Genomic DNA, 14,133 nt, shown 5'->3' with positions numbered 1-14,133 from the left:
TAAACTATGCATATTCAAGGCTCAAAATTAAATGGAGATAAGGCTGTGGAATACAGCACTAAAAACTGCAATATATTCAACAGCATGAAAAACAAATGAAGATCCCATTTGTTAAGGTGGAATTTTATCAAAAGAAGGGGTAAGTAACTTAGTTCATCGTCAAGAAACAGATTTAGAAACAAGCAATTCAAGATGTAGGGTGAAAAATAAAGGATCAGTACCCTGTTTGATGATACCATCTTATATAGTAGGTCCATTATAGCACAAGCTTCCTCGTAATTGCATGCATGAAGATCTTGTGCCAAAATTACAAGCAAAAAGAGGACACCTGAATGTGGAAACTAGATAAAAATGAGCCAGCAGCTCATGTCAGATAAACAATTCAGTACATCCATTAAAAAAATTAAGCACTATGGCAGTTATGAAAGATTTTTGCTTCTCAAGGTACAACAAAACCCAGTACAGACCAGGGACACATACATTTAAAGTAGTTCAAATTGTGCACGCCTTCCCTGATTTCAATCTATACATCCTAGTATTATATATTATATTATTATTACTATATTGCAGTTGTACTATAGTTATTCATGTATATGGCTAGGCTTTCATTTCTATAGAAGACATAAATTATGAAACTAGCAAGTACATATATACTGGCGAATCGTTGAGGCGATTCATCTCTTTGTTGATCCTTGTGGTCTCTACATGTGCTAGTCCCCTCTTTCAAGATCAAATATATGAGTTCCTATTAATTGTTTTTGTTTGATGAAACATTGAGCTAAGATTGACACTATATGCAAGACATATCCTGCCATAAAACATCAGCCTCGTCATGGAGTTTACTTCTATCTTTTGAAGAAAAATCCAATACTTATTGTGATGATGAATCGGTATTCCAAGGCTTTGGGTAATCCTACATACAAAATGTCATATAGGCTGGAACATCAATCTTATAGTACTCTCTAGCTACAATCGGATGGTTAGGTAGGAAGCTATTTCTTAGGATTGATTTGGTTCCTATTATGTGTCTTCGGTAAAATACAAAATTAGCTTATTTGTTAACACTTAATCCATCAGTTGTCAGGGCTTATTTGTTCAATTATCACGCAATACATAAAAAAATCACCGATATTTCTCCCAAATCTATCACTCATCCTAGGCAAGGTGAACTATCTTAACAAAAATCTATCTACCTTGCGCAGTTGCACTATCTTGTCTAACCACTAACCAATCTTGGAAAAGGTCCATTTTACTCCCTCGGACTATTCTCCAGACCACTTAACAAGTGAACTATTTTTCCAGCAAATTTCAAAACCCACCACTGAACTACTAAAAAATGGCTCAGTTTACTCCATAATGGCAATCTGTTTTGTTTTTTTCTCCATAATAAAGCATGTTTTAAGCTAAAAATTTTTAGAGCCATAGATGACAACGTAAAGTATGTTAAAAAAAATAAGTTCATTTTTTCCATAGCAGTTTGTATACAGTTTTAAATCTCTCCCAACCAATGCAAATAGTGGCTTAATTTTTTTAAAAAAAAGAAGTTAAGACATACTCCCTCCGTCCCAAAATAAAAAAAAACTAGGATAGGATGAGACATAACCTAGTACAACGAATCTGGGCAGGTTAGGTTATGTCCCATCCAATCCTAGGTTTGTTTATTTTGGGACGGAGGGAGTAAGGTACAATGCTATGTACCATCCCACAAAATATCAAAGTAAAACACAACTTACAGAGTAATAACAAAGAAAAATGTCATTAGGCAGTTAAGTGAACTGTTTTCAGAGAGGGGGGGTGTAAAGTGAGCTGAAATCTAGGGGTAAAGTTCTGTGTCAAAAAAAGTTCAAGGGAGTAGAATAAACTTTTCCCTTCTATTTTCAGTCATCACTACCAGTTTCTTCTTTATGGTGTTTACATCATTATAATTAAACACAGGGCACAATGAAACACAACATGCAACTGATTTCGTTAGACAAGAATGCTTTGCTAACATTTTTTCTATCGGAAAAAAGAAAGAATATCAGGTAAGTAGAATAGAGAAGGAATTTTACCTCCCAGCGAACTAATGCAACATCATCTTCAAGAACTTTCAAGATGTAGCCATGACTTCCACCGGGAATTGTAATTCCTTCAATACCAAAAATGCTGATTGGACTATGAATTTCAATTTGATCATGGTAGTTCACATTGTCTGTATCACTCCTAGGGACTGCATATAACGTAGTCACCCCATTCATCCTCTCAAGGTAATTAAATCTGCAACAAAGTAACCCCAGAAAATATTTATTATAGGTAAAACAGTATTGCAGGTGACCAAAAAATATAGAAACTACAAGTACTGTGTGATTATGAATGGCTAAGGAATATTATAATAGTCAATTTTGTGTCACCGGACCAAAAAATCTGTACATCATCATATAGACATCTCTTATTACAATTTAGGACATCTCAATTAGAAGGACGATGCTAAACAATGACAAAATGGTATACTGTAAACCAAAATTACTGAGCTAACAGGTTTCGGGTACCAAGTGAATGTTTCAGGTGGTAATGGTATTCAAGGCATAAGACCTGCAGGTTTTAAACGCCAAGTGTAATGTTTTAGGCAAGTTCAATGTAAATATTACAAATATAAATATTCACAAAGGATCCAGCATACTTCAAACGTGTTGATTAAACAGGAATTTTCCATTGCCACATCAGCTTTGCAGCATCGTTGTCACAAGTACCATGATGGTCTCACAACACCATCAAGTACGGTGGTGGTGGGGGGGGGGGGGGGGGGGGGAGAAAGGTTCAAGAAACGTAGGTTTAGGTGACATAACCGCAGGACTTGAATGGGCAACCTTGCATAAGATGATCTGCCATAATATTGTTTGTTCAATTGGTTGTTGGGCCATGAATAGCATACAACTCCTTAATATTTGCAGACAAAGCTTGTTAAAATTTATTTTCATTCCCTAATGCAAGTGACTGTAACCATCTGGAGCTCAAATAGTATTCTGCAACATGCATTCTAAGTAAGCATGTGCAGAATTGACAAAATAACATTGTATTAGAGAAAGCATGCATGCAACAGGAGCACTATCCACAATTCAGAACACTGGAATTGGAAAATAACAATATATTGAAATTGAAAGGTGATCATTTACTATAATCCTAAATTTGAGATAATCCGATGGTATTTTTTTTCTCAAAAAAGCAAATCCACTAGAGAAATCCAGTTTTCTACTTTTCTTGTTTGTCAGCGATCAGAGTGTGACATTGACAAAAGAAGAAAAACAAACAAACTCCAATTAGCACTATTGAGACTAACTATAAACATGAACATCAGTAGGGCTCCCAAAAAAAGAAGAAAAAGAAAAGGGCACAAAAAAAATTAGAGCTTTTAAGCCTGGCAGAGTAGCCAAAGCCATATCAGCAATGGAACACCAGAGCTAGGAAATTACAGGTCGATGTATTACGGTGAAAGAGGAGCAGAATGAATTAATACATACACACATTGAGCAGGCCAACTCCCATGGCAAACGGCTGATAAGAAGCGAATCAATTCTGATATCTGGAAAGGATACTCCTTTTCCACCATATGAAGAATGGACCTGATTGGACCATCAATAAAACTATCTTTGTCCCAGAATTGCATGCAGAGAGATTCCTGAACCATAAAAAGGATCACATCAACTGATTTATATTATGCAAATACATGAATTAGTTCTACATCTGCGCATGTTTTGTAGTCAAACCTCTCCATCGTAAACTTCGCATAGAATATTTAAAATCATGCCAAGAGAACTATCTTCTGTCTGCACAGATGAAATACAAAATTACAAATAACACAGTATGAAGGCAACCTTTTGTGGCTTTGCCAAGGAAACAATTCAATTTAAATGCACACTATGAAGAACCACAATTTACCTGATAAGAGATCTCATATGAAGCCACAAATGCTGAAATGAATGTTCTCAATATACCCCGAAAACCAGAAACAGGACCCTGAAAGCAAGCTTTGTCATGCACTTAAAGAAAGCTCTCTAAGTTAAAAAAAAAAATGAATCTAGTGTAAAAATCATGAAATAAATGTGGAGCGAATAAATAGTGCAGTAACATATCCTAGATAGACTATTCGTTTTTCAGTAATCACATTATCATTGTTTAATAGGCATGGCATAGTACTATAGTAGCATAGTACAAACAGTTCATCTAATTCTGTGTTGCATTGGGTATGTAGAAACTAAGACTGAAAATCAAGACATGGACAATTGACTAGTCAGTTTCTATACGTACTTCTTGGTTGTGTCACTGACAGATAATATGGGCCTAAACAATACTATATATACATGGGTGATGCAGAACACATCCAGTCCAGAAGTGAAATAGGACACATTGGCCAAACACAAAACTATATAACTATATACATATTAATATAGCAAAGTTGAATCACAGCTGCCTCAGATACATGGTCACAGCTCAGTTGGAGTGCTCACAACACATTCTGCAGCCATGTAAATTAAACAAATACAGTCAGCAGAGCCGCATTTCACTCTTTAAGTCTGTAATTTCAGTACACAGCAGGCCTTACCCTTAGTCTTCTTCAAGCAATGTAATCATTTTTAAATAATTTATATTTTTTTCAACACTGATGACATGAACATCTGCTGCTTTCTTTTCCTAACACAGGAGGAAACCTTTAAAGGTATTTCCAGAATTTCAGTGAATAACTGAATACTCATATTTTATCGGTGAGAATACAAAATGAACTAAGGATAATAGTATAGATCCCACATAGTAAAAGAGTTGCTCGCGTAGAACATTAACCACTGTCCACCTAACGACTGATAAACTAAAAATATAATTTCCCACTGCATAGAAGTTTTCCTATCACCTTCAGATCTAATGCATCCTAAAAGAACAACAAAAATGAATGTCCAGTCATATTGCAAAGCATTAAGAAGAGGATTCAATAAGTGACTGCTAGCATCTCATTTCCCATCTCAATAGTGAATAGGTTCACCAGATGCATCACCCATGACTTACGAGAAGTCGAGAATCAAATAGGGTACAGAAACAGAAAGCTATTTTGTCTTTATAACAAAATCATATACCTCTTGAAATCATATCATACCAAAACTAGGATGAAGCCATGCTCATAAATACCCCCTCCAGTCATAGATATTTGACGCAGTTGGCTTTGACCTTTCGTCTTATTCAAAACAATTATGTAATTATCATTTATTTTGTTGTGACGTGTTTTATTATTAAAGGTACTTTAAGTGTAACTTATGTTTTTGCATATTTGCACTAAAATTTTGAATAAGACGAATGGTCAAACTTCATGGTGAAAGTCAACTGCATCAAATATTTATGACCAGAGGGAGTACTTGATAATAATTAGTACTCCCTCAGTTGATTTTTACAAGGCACATTTCGACTGGGCGTGGTATGCCAGTCTCCCAAAAGGGATTTCTATCGTTGATTCCCTTTAGACTATAATGTTTGTAACAATATAATCATGATCATATGAAAGTATTTCTCAAATAGGAATCCAACAATATCAATTTTATATCACTATAAATCAGTGGACTAGTTCTTGGTCAAAAATCACAAAGTTTAAATCTTAAAGTATGTGCCTGCCTATAGAATCAAAACAGGGAATAATAGTTTAGCACATATTTGGTTAATTGTTATATAATACTCCCTCCGTCCGCAAATATAAGATATCCTTGGTTGTTTTGAAGAAATTAAGGATAAAGGTAGAAGGCTATATGCCCCCTTATTAAATAAGGGTATGTAGGGAGTGGGAGGGTCATTGGTGGTAAGATGGGAAGTAATTTGAATGGGAGGTGATTGATGTGACAAATTGTACTTAGGATACCTTATATTTTAGGACATTTTTATTATGTTTTAATCTATTATATTGGGAGGCGAAGGGAGTATTGTGCCGCTTGGGACAAATTTGATTATACTGATGTCATATGAGATTTTCTAGACTTTCAAAATTTGTGAAGCATACAGAGTAGTACTTAAGAGTATCTATCATCATTCATTTATATATCATGTACGTCGTAACTACCCATAAGGTGTCTATGTATGCAGTCACTACATGAATTATCTTTTGCAGCTGCGTCCACATCACTAGCCTCCTTTTATGTTCTGATTAAAACATGGCAATATCTGTAGTTACATGGTATTAATAGTGATAGCTAGCATCAGCATAAACTTAACTCCATACGATTATCTATGACTGCAAACTATTTGGGGTAACATTGCCATAAAAACAGAAATAAGAGGGTGAACATTTATTTAGAGCATTTACATCTGATTCCTTGAAGATGCTTGAGCACAGAACTCCTTGTAGAAAATTGAATGGAGCAAACTCAAAGGAGCGTTGGGCATAAGATGTATGATCAATGTCCTGAAAGCTTACAAGTGTAAGAAGATACAATGTTGCTTGCTGTAATGAGCCTAATGGCATTAGAATAGTGTATGGTTGAATGCCATCCTTACCAAATTGGTATTACTTCCTGGAAGGGACATGACCAGGCAAAGGAAAACTGCCCAAGCAAGAATAAGTGGTCCTGATTCTACTGCTGCAAATTCGGGTAATTTTGATACTTCGACGTCCATTTCAAGAATATCAACAACAGAAAATGTGGAATACCCTCCGCTGAGACCCAAAAAAAAAAAAAACCATGTAAGCTCTTAAACAGAAGTTACACTGACATATTAATAAGATACTAATATGGCATGCTCCCATACATAGATGAAAAAGCCAAGTTAGTCATAAATACCTAAAAGGAACTTCATCACGAACCATCCGGAGTAGACTTTCAAAGTCCAAGGTTTGAATGAGAATAAACAGCAGCTGAGCTTTAGCATAATGAAACGAATTTTTTGCTTCAACAGATACAGCAAATTTTCCAACATCATAAGAACCAGATAGCATGTCCTAAAAGGGTAAGTGCTCAAGAAATAAATATTGATATATCAAGTGAAGAGATCTCAGATTCCCACAGAATGAATAGACACCAAAAGGATGTACCTTAAAAATCGAACACAACATTATCCACAGCCCACCATTACACCTTGAAAGGTTATCATAGAAAAAAAGAAACAAGATGTCAAAAATCAGGTTAATTTCAATCAGTGTTTCTTCCAGCCAAGAAATCGTCAATTCAGCTCCCTGCAAAATGATGAGTATATCAGTGTGTGTGCAGAAGACACAAAACCACAACGGCAACGGCAAAAGAGTATAAGGCAATTGCATGTACTTGTCTGTGTACTCAACATTATGACCTTCAAGCAGATTTATTGCTCATAAACATATTTCGAACAAGCAGGTAGCTAGGGCACGTTAATACTATCAATTAACTTCTACAGTTTACAGGAAATGCATTCATCATGTAAATCAATATTTAACAAGATGCTAAAATATGCGCAGTGCAGTTCAAGTTGATTCTAGGGGAAATGACACTAGTTTTGCTCTGCCCTACAGAATTACCATGAATATAAATTTGTTTTGCAGCAAATGGAAGGTTCAAAAGCTTAACTGAGTACAACATACTTATTTGCCATCTATGTTCTATTACGAATAAAATCAGCAGACTTAACGCAAGCACATGGGCTTTCCTCAGTAACCATCCCAACCTAGTTTTTCATTATATATCCTTAGGACCCATTTAACCTAGGCATAGCCTGCTTTTCTTTAATAGCTAGAAATGATTATGCTTATTTTATAAAAAGTTTTTGTTGTTTTGGGACGTTTTGAGCTGGTCTAAGCTTTACCTATCAGGGGTTCAGTAGAGAAGCAAAATTAGTCCATTCTCTAATAGAGCAGAGAAAAATAAAATGAGATTTCGCTTGTGTATAACAATTCCTTCATTAATTGTTTTATTCCTTCCCTACAAGATTATGTTCTTCTGCAGAATATCTATTTCTTTCTAATCAAGTGATTACTTTAGTCAACTCCCTTCAAAAATCCATTTCATCATGTAAAATAAAGCATATACATATCGCAATGTACCACCTAGAATCTCAGGCTGTAGGCGACATTCATTTCCTAATATATTAGAAATTAAGACAGAGTACTGAAGTTGAATCAATCATCATACCAAGCTACTGCTTTAGGAAGGGCATACACATGTGGAGGCAATACAGCCAACTAGGAAGCAGGAATTGAAATTGAAAGATGGACAGTGAACCATAAAAGTTGTCGTGACTGAATGATACAAGAATGATAATTTGGTACATTGACATGCAATGGCCACATTTTCATAAAATTAGCGCTAGGGCTGTAATACAACATACCCCTTTGACAGAGAATGCAGATGCAAGGGAATCTCGAACAATGGATAGTAGTCTCTGTTCCACCTCTTCCCTAACTAAAACTGAGGCCTCTTCTCTAACGGCATCAATTGAATCAGAACAATCATCTGCATATGGAGAAAAAGGATAGCTTGAGATGCGCACTTTAAAACCAAGTAGGCCACAAGTGCCATTTGTTAAACAAAAGCATGTCTATTTTGAAGAAAGTGCCTTTATATTTCCCAGCATTTTTATATTTCATAGTTGGCAAAAAAATAAGCTTTAAGAATAGGAAACATTAACTAACATTTAGGATGACATGGTCAAACTCAAACATAAAACACCAGCCATGATTTTGAACCTTAATTCATGCCTTACTCAAAACAGCACAAAAAGCACTCGCCTAAGCACAAAAGCAAGGCGTATCAGCTAAAGTGCCTTGAGTAGCGTCAGCCGCAGCGAGGCTGGCGCTGCACCTTTAGGGCTAACCACTTAAGCACAAGGCATTGAAGTGCATAGGTGCAAGCTTCAGTCGCATCTAGCTGTCAGGTAGAAAAGAATAGAAAATAGGGCAGGGGTATTGGTGTATGGGCCCAGAATATGGCCCAGAAAGATTAAGTTGAACTTCTAAGTAAAATTATCTTCAAAGTGGCATGCTATGTATAAAGCAACAATACTTGTTCAATTGCAGTTTGCTAATCTCATATTAAGACCCATTTAAGGGTGGTAATGGGCCCAACCTTTTGGCCTACAAAATGTAAGGGCTGGGTGTCTGGGTATAAAAAGGGTTGGGCTGAAATTTAGTAGATTTTTTAGCTCAAAAAATTTAAGGGCTGAGATGGGTTGTGGAAGGGCCCAGGGGCCTTGGCCCATTACCACCCCTAGACCCATTATATATTATTTAGAGTTAAATACACCAGCGGTCCTTAAACTTGTCAGGAGGTTTCACTTAGGTCCACGAACTTGCAAAGTACACATCGAGGTCCCTAAACTTGGTTTATTGTATCATCCAGGTCCAAAGCCGCGTTTGACTATGGTCTTGCCTACGTGGCACGCCACATGGATAATGACATAGAATTTTTTTTATTTTTTCTCCCTTCTTCCTTCTTTTTTCTCTTTCTTCCTTCTTTTTTTCTCGGTGGTGAGAGGCGGCACGAGGGGAGGGGTTGTCGCAGTGGTGAAAAAAGAAGGAAGAAGGGAGAAAAAATAAAAAAAATTCCATATCATCGTTTACGTGGCATGATACGTAGGCAAGACCACGGTCAAACGCGGCTTTGGACCGGGATGATACAATAAACCAATTTTAGGGACCTCGATGTGCGCTTTGCAAGTTCGTGGACCTAAGTGAAACCTCCCGACAAGTTTAAGGACCGCTGGTGCATTTTACTCTATTATTTACTTTTTTGTCATCCTCGATAGCTGCAAGAATCAGGCATGGAGTATTCTTCTTAGGGGTAAACACTCATATTTTTATGCTCGCGCTCTTTTTGCACTTTGTGCATAAGCAATATGAGGACATTGCACTTTGAGTGCGCTTTTCACTTTAATGACACTAACTAAAAGTCTAAAACACGTGCAGTTGTCATTTTCTGGACTGCAAGTGAAGAGATAAGATGTAGATGCATCATTTCCTAGACTCAAATCATCCATTAGAATTCTCAGTTTCTCACACAAAAAAGAAACACGAAATAATTTGGTTTGCTGCCAAAAACATATTTTCAGAGAATGAGGGTAAATCCATTCACTAATGTTGCATATTGCAAACATATTTTAACCTAACTCTACAAAAACTTACTTGCATGAACAAAGATTCTTCGGATGCACTTCAGCAAGCATTGACGCTCCAGGTAATATTGTACAGATACCTTCAAAAAAGGGAAACATTATTCAAGAATAGTAGACAGAATCACATAAACAATAACAATTAATAAACCTTTCAACTAAGTAAAGATAAATCTGTACACATCCAGACAAACAGTAGCCTAAATTAGCAATTGTTAACTCCTTTAATCTAATCATGCATTTTGGAGAATTCGTCTTTAGAATGCATAAGATCCAGTTCAGTTTGAGCATACAAAATGTGCACTTATGCACAGAGTTTAAAATTAACCATAGCCGGGGAATAAGGTGCACAAGTTTCTAAAAGTTCTTCGAAACCATATATCCATGAGGTGACATTATATAGTCCGGTAAAATTGAAAACAGAACACAATCAAATTTCCAATATATCAAATTGTAAAATTATCAATTTTTTTATGTCTTGAAAATGCGATTAAACTTTGACTTGAAATTGCAAGCCTATATAACATCTCAATCTATATGTGATTTATTCTATATTAATAGTAAACTTTTAAGGCTTAACGGAATTTGCGCAGCAATTTACACATGATATAATGCCTTACTTTTAGTGAGAGGATTGTCACAAGATAGAGCTAGAAGATAGCAATTCAATTCCCCAGAAAGTAATTCTGGTTGCAAGTTTAGAAGTTTTATAGTTTAATTTAACTTGGCACATTTCTTTCTTGAGATCTCAGATTCAAATTATTTGATGAAGTAAGAATCTATTCAGAAGTGTATTCAAAATTTTAACTATTGGTTGCTAAAGTATAACCATTGCATAGATGGCTCTCAGCACTCCTAACAGGTGGTATGAAAAGAAATTAGACAAAAAGCCTCCAAAAGAAATATGCAATTGTACCATACATAATGAATTATGTTGCAGCATTTTACTTTCTAATTTTCTACAGTCAGCATTAACTGCAGTGCATAAAGAAGTCTATTTTATGGGAGAAAAAACACATAAACATACCAGGCGAAGAAACTCTTCAGTATCAGCAACAAGAGCTCTTGGAGTGTTTTCTGAAGTTCTCTTAACCAGAATGTACGATTGCACCTCATCCAAGTTCTGACAGAAGAGAACATATAAAATGAAATGCTGCAGCACAAAAGACGTGTGCAACTATTTTGTTGAATAAAAACAAATGGACCCCAAAAAAGAATATCTTCAGACTTGAAGAAGTTGGACAGAAAGATGGGCAGGATAAGCTTGCCCAACATATGACAACATTACATCAGGAAAACAAGAACATTATACAACACTAAACATATAGTGTGCTCTTTACAATATTGTTTTCTATTATTATACATAACTCAGGAAATGTTACATCACAGGGACATGCATAAGAGAAAGGTTATGAGAGTGATTGAACTATATGACATCACAACATAGATTTCGTTGGTATTTTCTTAACCACAACATTTTTGGTATACTAGAATTTATTTGAAAAACATTTAGGTAAAGAATAAAGGCTGACAGGTGAATAAAAAGTTCATGGATAACTCGCACCTACCACTGGAAGACAAGAACAGCAATAGTACTAACAATCAACGCTCCAACAACAGTGGAACTTAATGCATACACAACTACACCCTGATGATAATAATTCTCACAATTACGAGAAAAGTTGTTCCACAGACATCTAAAAGGTTCCACTAATCGCACAAGTATTGAGTTAGGCGACCCCTGCCTTTGAGTTCTTTAAATTGAGGAAGTTCTAAAACGCTACTGATTGCGTCTCAACCACAGAGGCACGAAATGGTGGTAGTGGTGGTGGTGTTGGGGAGTGTGGAGAAGCAAAGTACCATGCACTTGCTCAGGCGAAGCGCGGCCGCCTTGAGCTCGGGCTTGACGGCGAGGCGGTGCTCCCCAACAACCACCTCGGAGGCATCCAACGCGCCCCTCGACGCGTCGCTCGGCTTCACGAACATGGACACCGACACGCGGAGCCACGCGTGGTGGGCCTTGATCCGCTCCGCCTGCAAACAAACACGGAACGCGTCATCATTCACCGCCCGGAGGCGAGGCGAGGCGAGGCGAGGTGAGGGAGAGAGGGATGCTAGTAGGGAGCTCACGAGGGCGTCCGGGACGGAAGGGGACGCCGCGGCGGCGCGGTCGAGATCATCGGAGAGGTCGATGAACGGGTCCCACCACAGCGAGGCGGACGCGGTCTTGCTTGTGGTGGTGGTGGCGGCGGCGGCGGCGGGGGTGGAGGCGGTGGCCGGGGCGGAGGAGGCGCCGCCGCTCGCCATGGGCGGCGAGGGTGGTGACGCGGAAACCCTAGGATGGAGATCCCGCGCGCGATGCCCTTTTTTTTCGATTTGGGAATTGGGAGCCGCGAGCAGCAACGGGAAGCCGCCGAGCCGAGGCGAGGGTTAGCGGAACTGCGCAAGAGAGGAAAGAGAAGAGGAGACAGGGTTTTTGTGTTTAGTGAGGGTTTAGGCACCGTTGGACTTGGGCCGCTCAATTGCGGGCCTTGTGGCCTTCGCATTGTGGCCTCTCAATGGAATAAGTTCACTTATCGATTAATCTGATTTTCGTCCTTCAACCGAAAAACCAAATCGGAGAAGGGAGGGGAGGGGAGGGTAGAAGAGATGCTGATGCACTGGCTTTCATGATCATGAAGCAATCTGATGAGTTCCATATGATGTCAGTGAAGCAGGAAACATTGGGCCAGCGAGGGTGTTGAGAAAATGGGAAAGACCAGAGGGGGATGTCCTAAAACTGAATATCGATGGATCTTTCAGACCAAATGAGCTGACCGGGGGCTGGGATTATGTTATCAGAGATGCGGACGTGCATGTGATCCAGGCGGGTGCCGGAAACTCATCACGGTTGCAGGATGCCTTCCACGCTGAAGTTTTGGCCGCGGTGAAGGGAGTAGAAGCGACAGCTCACAAGGGTATGGCATATATCCATCTGGAGTCTGATTTACTGATGCTGGTTCAAGCCCTGAAGGAAGGGAATCTACAATATGCTGCGATGGGGGTTCTTGTCCTAGAAGCGAAGAAGATTATAGCCTCGGCTTTTATTTCTTTTTGAGTTAGCTATTGTCCTCGTGAATGTAATAAGTTGGCAGATGCTATAGCATCGATTTGATGTAACAGCCCCCAAAACACTGTACGATTGCCATATCACCAAGTTCCATGTGCCTTCTTCTCCATTTTCTCCATAGTGACGCTCGTGTTCATCGGCTCGAAAGCAGCGTACGACGCGCACCCACCGACGAGCACACGTAGAGAGGGAGAAGAGCGGGGGCAGCATCCATCGGGCAAGGAGGCCAGCGAGCGCGCACAGAGAGGAAGGAGGTGGGGAGGCTAACGAGCGGAATGGGGAGGCTCTAAATTTGTCTCGCAATTTACAGACGGAATCTGTAATTTATTTTGTTATTAATCTGCGTTTAATACTTCAAATGTGTGTCCATATATCCGATGTGACACGCCAAAATTTTTCATCTCGCGGTAACACTTGGGTATTTTGCTAACTAGGATTGCATAATTTACCCAGTCCTGAATTAGGAAAATTAGACCCTAATAATCTAGTGTTTATCGTATATTTATTTTTTTCATGATAACGCATGGGTATTTTGCTAGTATAGATATAGGTTTGCAATCCGTATATTCTTGAGAAAAGAAAGTGTGAACCGTATAGTTTCCATTTTTTTCGTGCGATCGAAACAAGGTGGGAGAAGACTGCTGCAATCTGATCTGCGATATGACTGATCTTGTCATCTCTTGTGGTGTTGTAAGATAGTATGATTCTACCTTGGTACCACCTCCGCTCCAATATAAATTAATACAATACTTGATGCTAGATTTGTAGTAAAAGTGTATCACATCTAATATTATATTAATTTATTTTGAAACAGAGAAAGTATGTTTAATGTTTTTTTAATGTAACAAAAGGTTGTAATTATTAAACCAGTTAAAGACAAAAGGCAATGACAAAAATACCTCTACTACATAAAAAAAACTCATAGAGAAATGCTCATAAGT

The 14,133-nt window shown here is 38.1% G+C and overlaps 1 protein-coding gene across 2 annotated transcripts in view; it reads right to left on the bottom strand.

Moving 5' to 3' along the window:
• The window catches only part of LOC127753077 (uncharacterized), a 29,049-nt gene extending 16,532 nt beyond the window's left edge, over positions 1-12,517 (bottom strand). For both annotated transcript variants that reach the window (XM_052278534.1, XM_052278535.1), the window contains exons 1-14: positions 12,214-12,517; positions 11,944-12,117; positions 11,111-11,206; positions 10,097-10,166; positions 8,305-8,429; positions 7,040-7,180; positions 6,789-6,946; positions 6,505-6,664; positions 6,314-6,412; positions 3,916-3,993; positions 3,744-3,803; positions 3,498-3,655; positions 2,052-2,256; positions 222-341 (exon numbers count right to left, since the gene is read on the bottom strand). In XM_052278534.1, the coding sequence (XP_052134494.1) occupies positions 222-341; positions 2,052-2,256; positions 3,498-3,655; positions 3,744-3,803; positions 3,916-3,993; positions 6,314-6,412; positions 6,505-6,664; positions 6,789-6,946; positions 7,040-7,180; positions 8,305-8,429; positions 10,097-10,166; positions 11,111-11,206; positions 11,944-12,117; positions 12,214-12,390 (1,821 nt within the window). In that variant the 5' untranslated portion in view covers positions 12,391-12,517. The remainder of the gene's footprint in view (positions 1-221; positions 342-2,051; positions 2,257-3,497; positions 3,656-3,743; positions 3,804-3,915; positions 3,994-6,313; positions 6,413-6,504; positions 6,665-6,788; positions 6,947-7,039; positions 7,181-8,304; positions 8,430-10,096; positions 10,167-11,110; positions 11,207-11,943; positions 12,118-12,213) is intronic.
• Positions 12,518-14,133: the final 1,616 nt, after the last annotated feature.

The sequence above is a fragment of the Oryza glaberrima genome, chromosome 10 (genome assembly GCF_000147395.1).
Source record: "Oryza glaberrima chromosome 10, OglaRS2, whole genome shotgun sequence".
NCBI classification, from domain to species: domain Eukaryota; kingdom Viridiplantae; phylum Streptophyta; class Magnoliopsida; order Poales; family Poaceae; genus Oryza; species Oryza glaberrima.
This window is presented reverse-complemented; position numbering and strand designations above follow the sequence as displayed.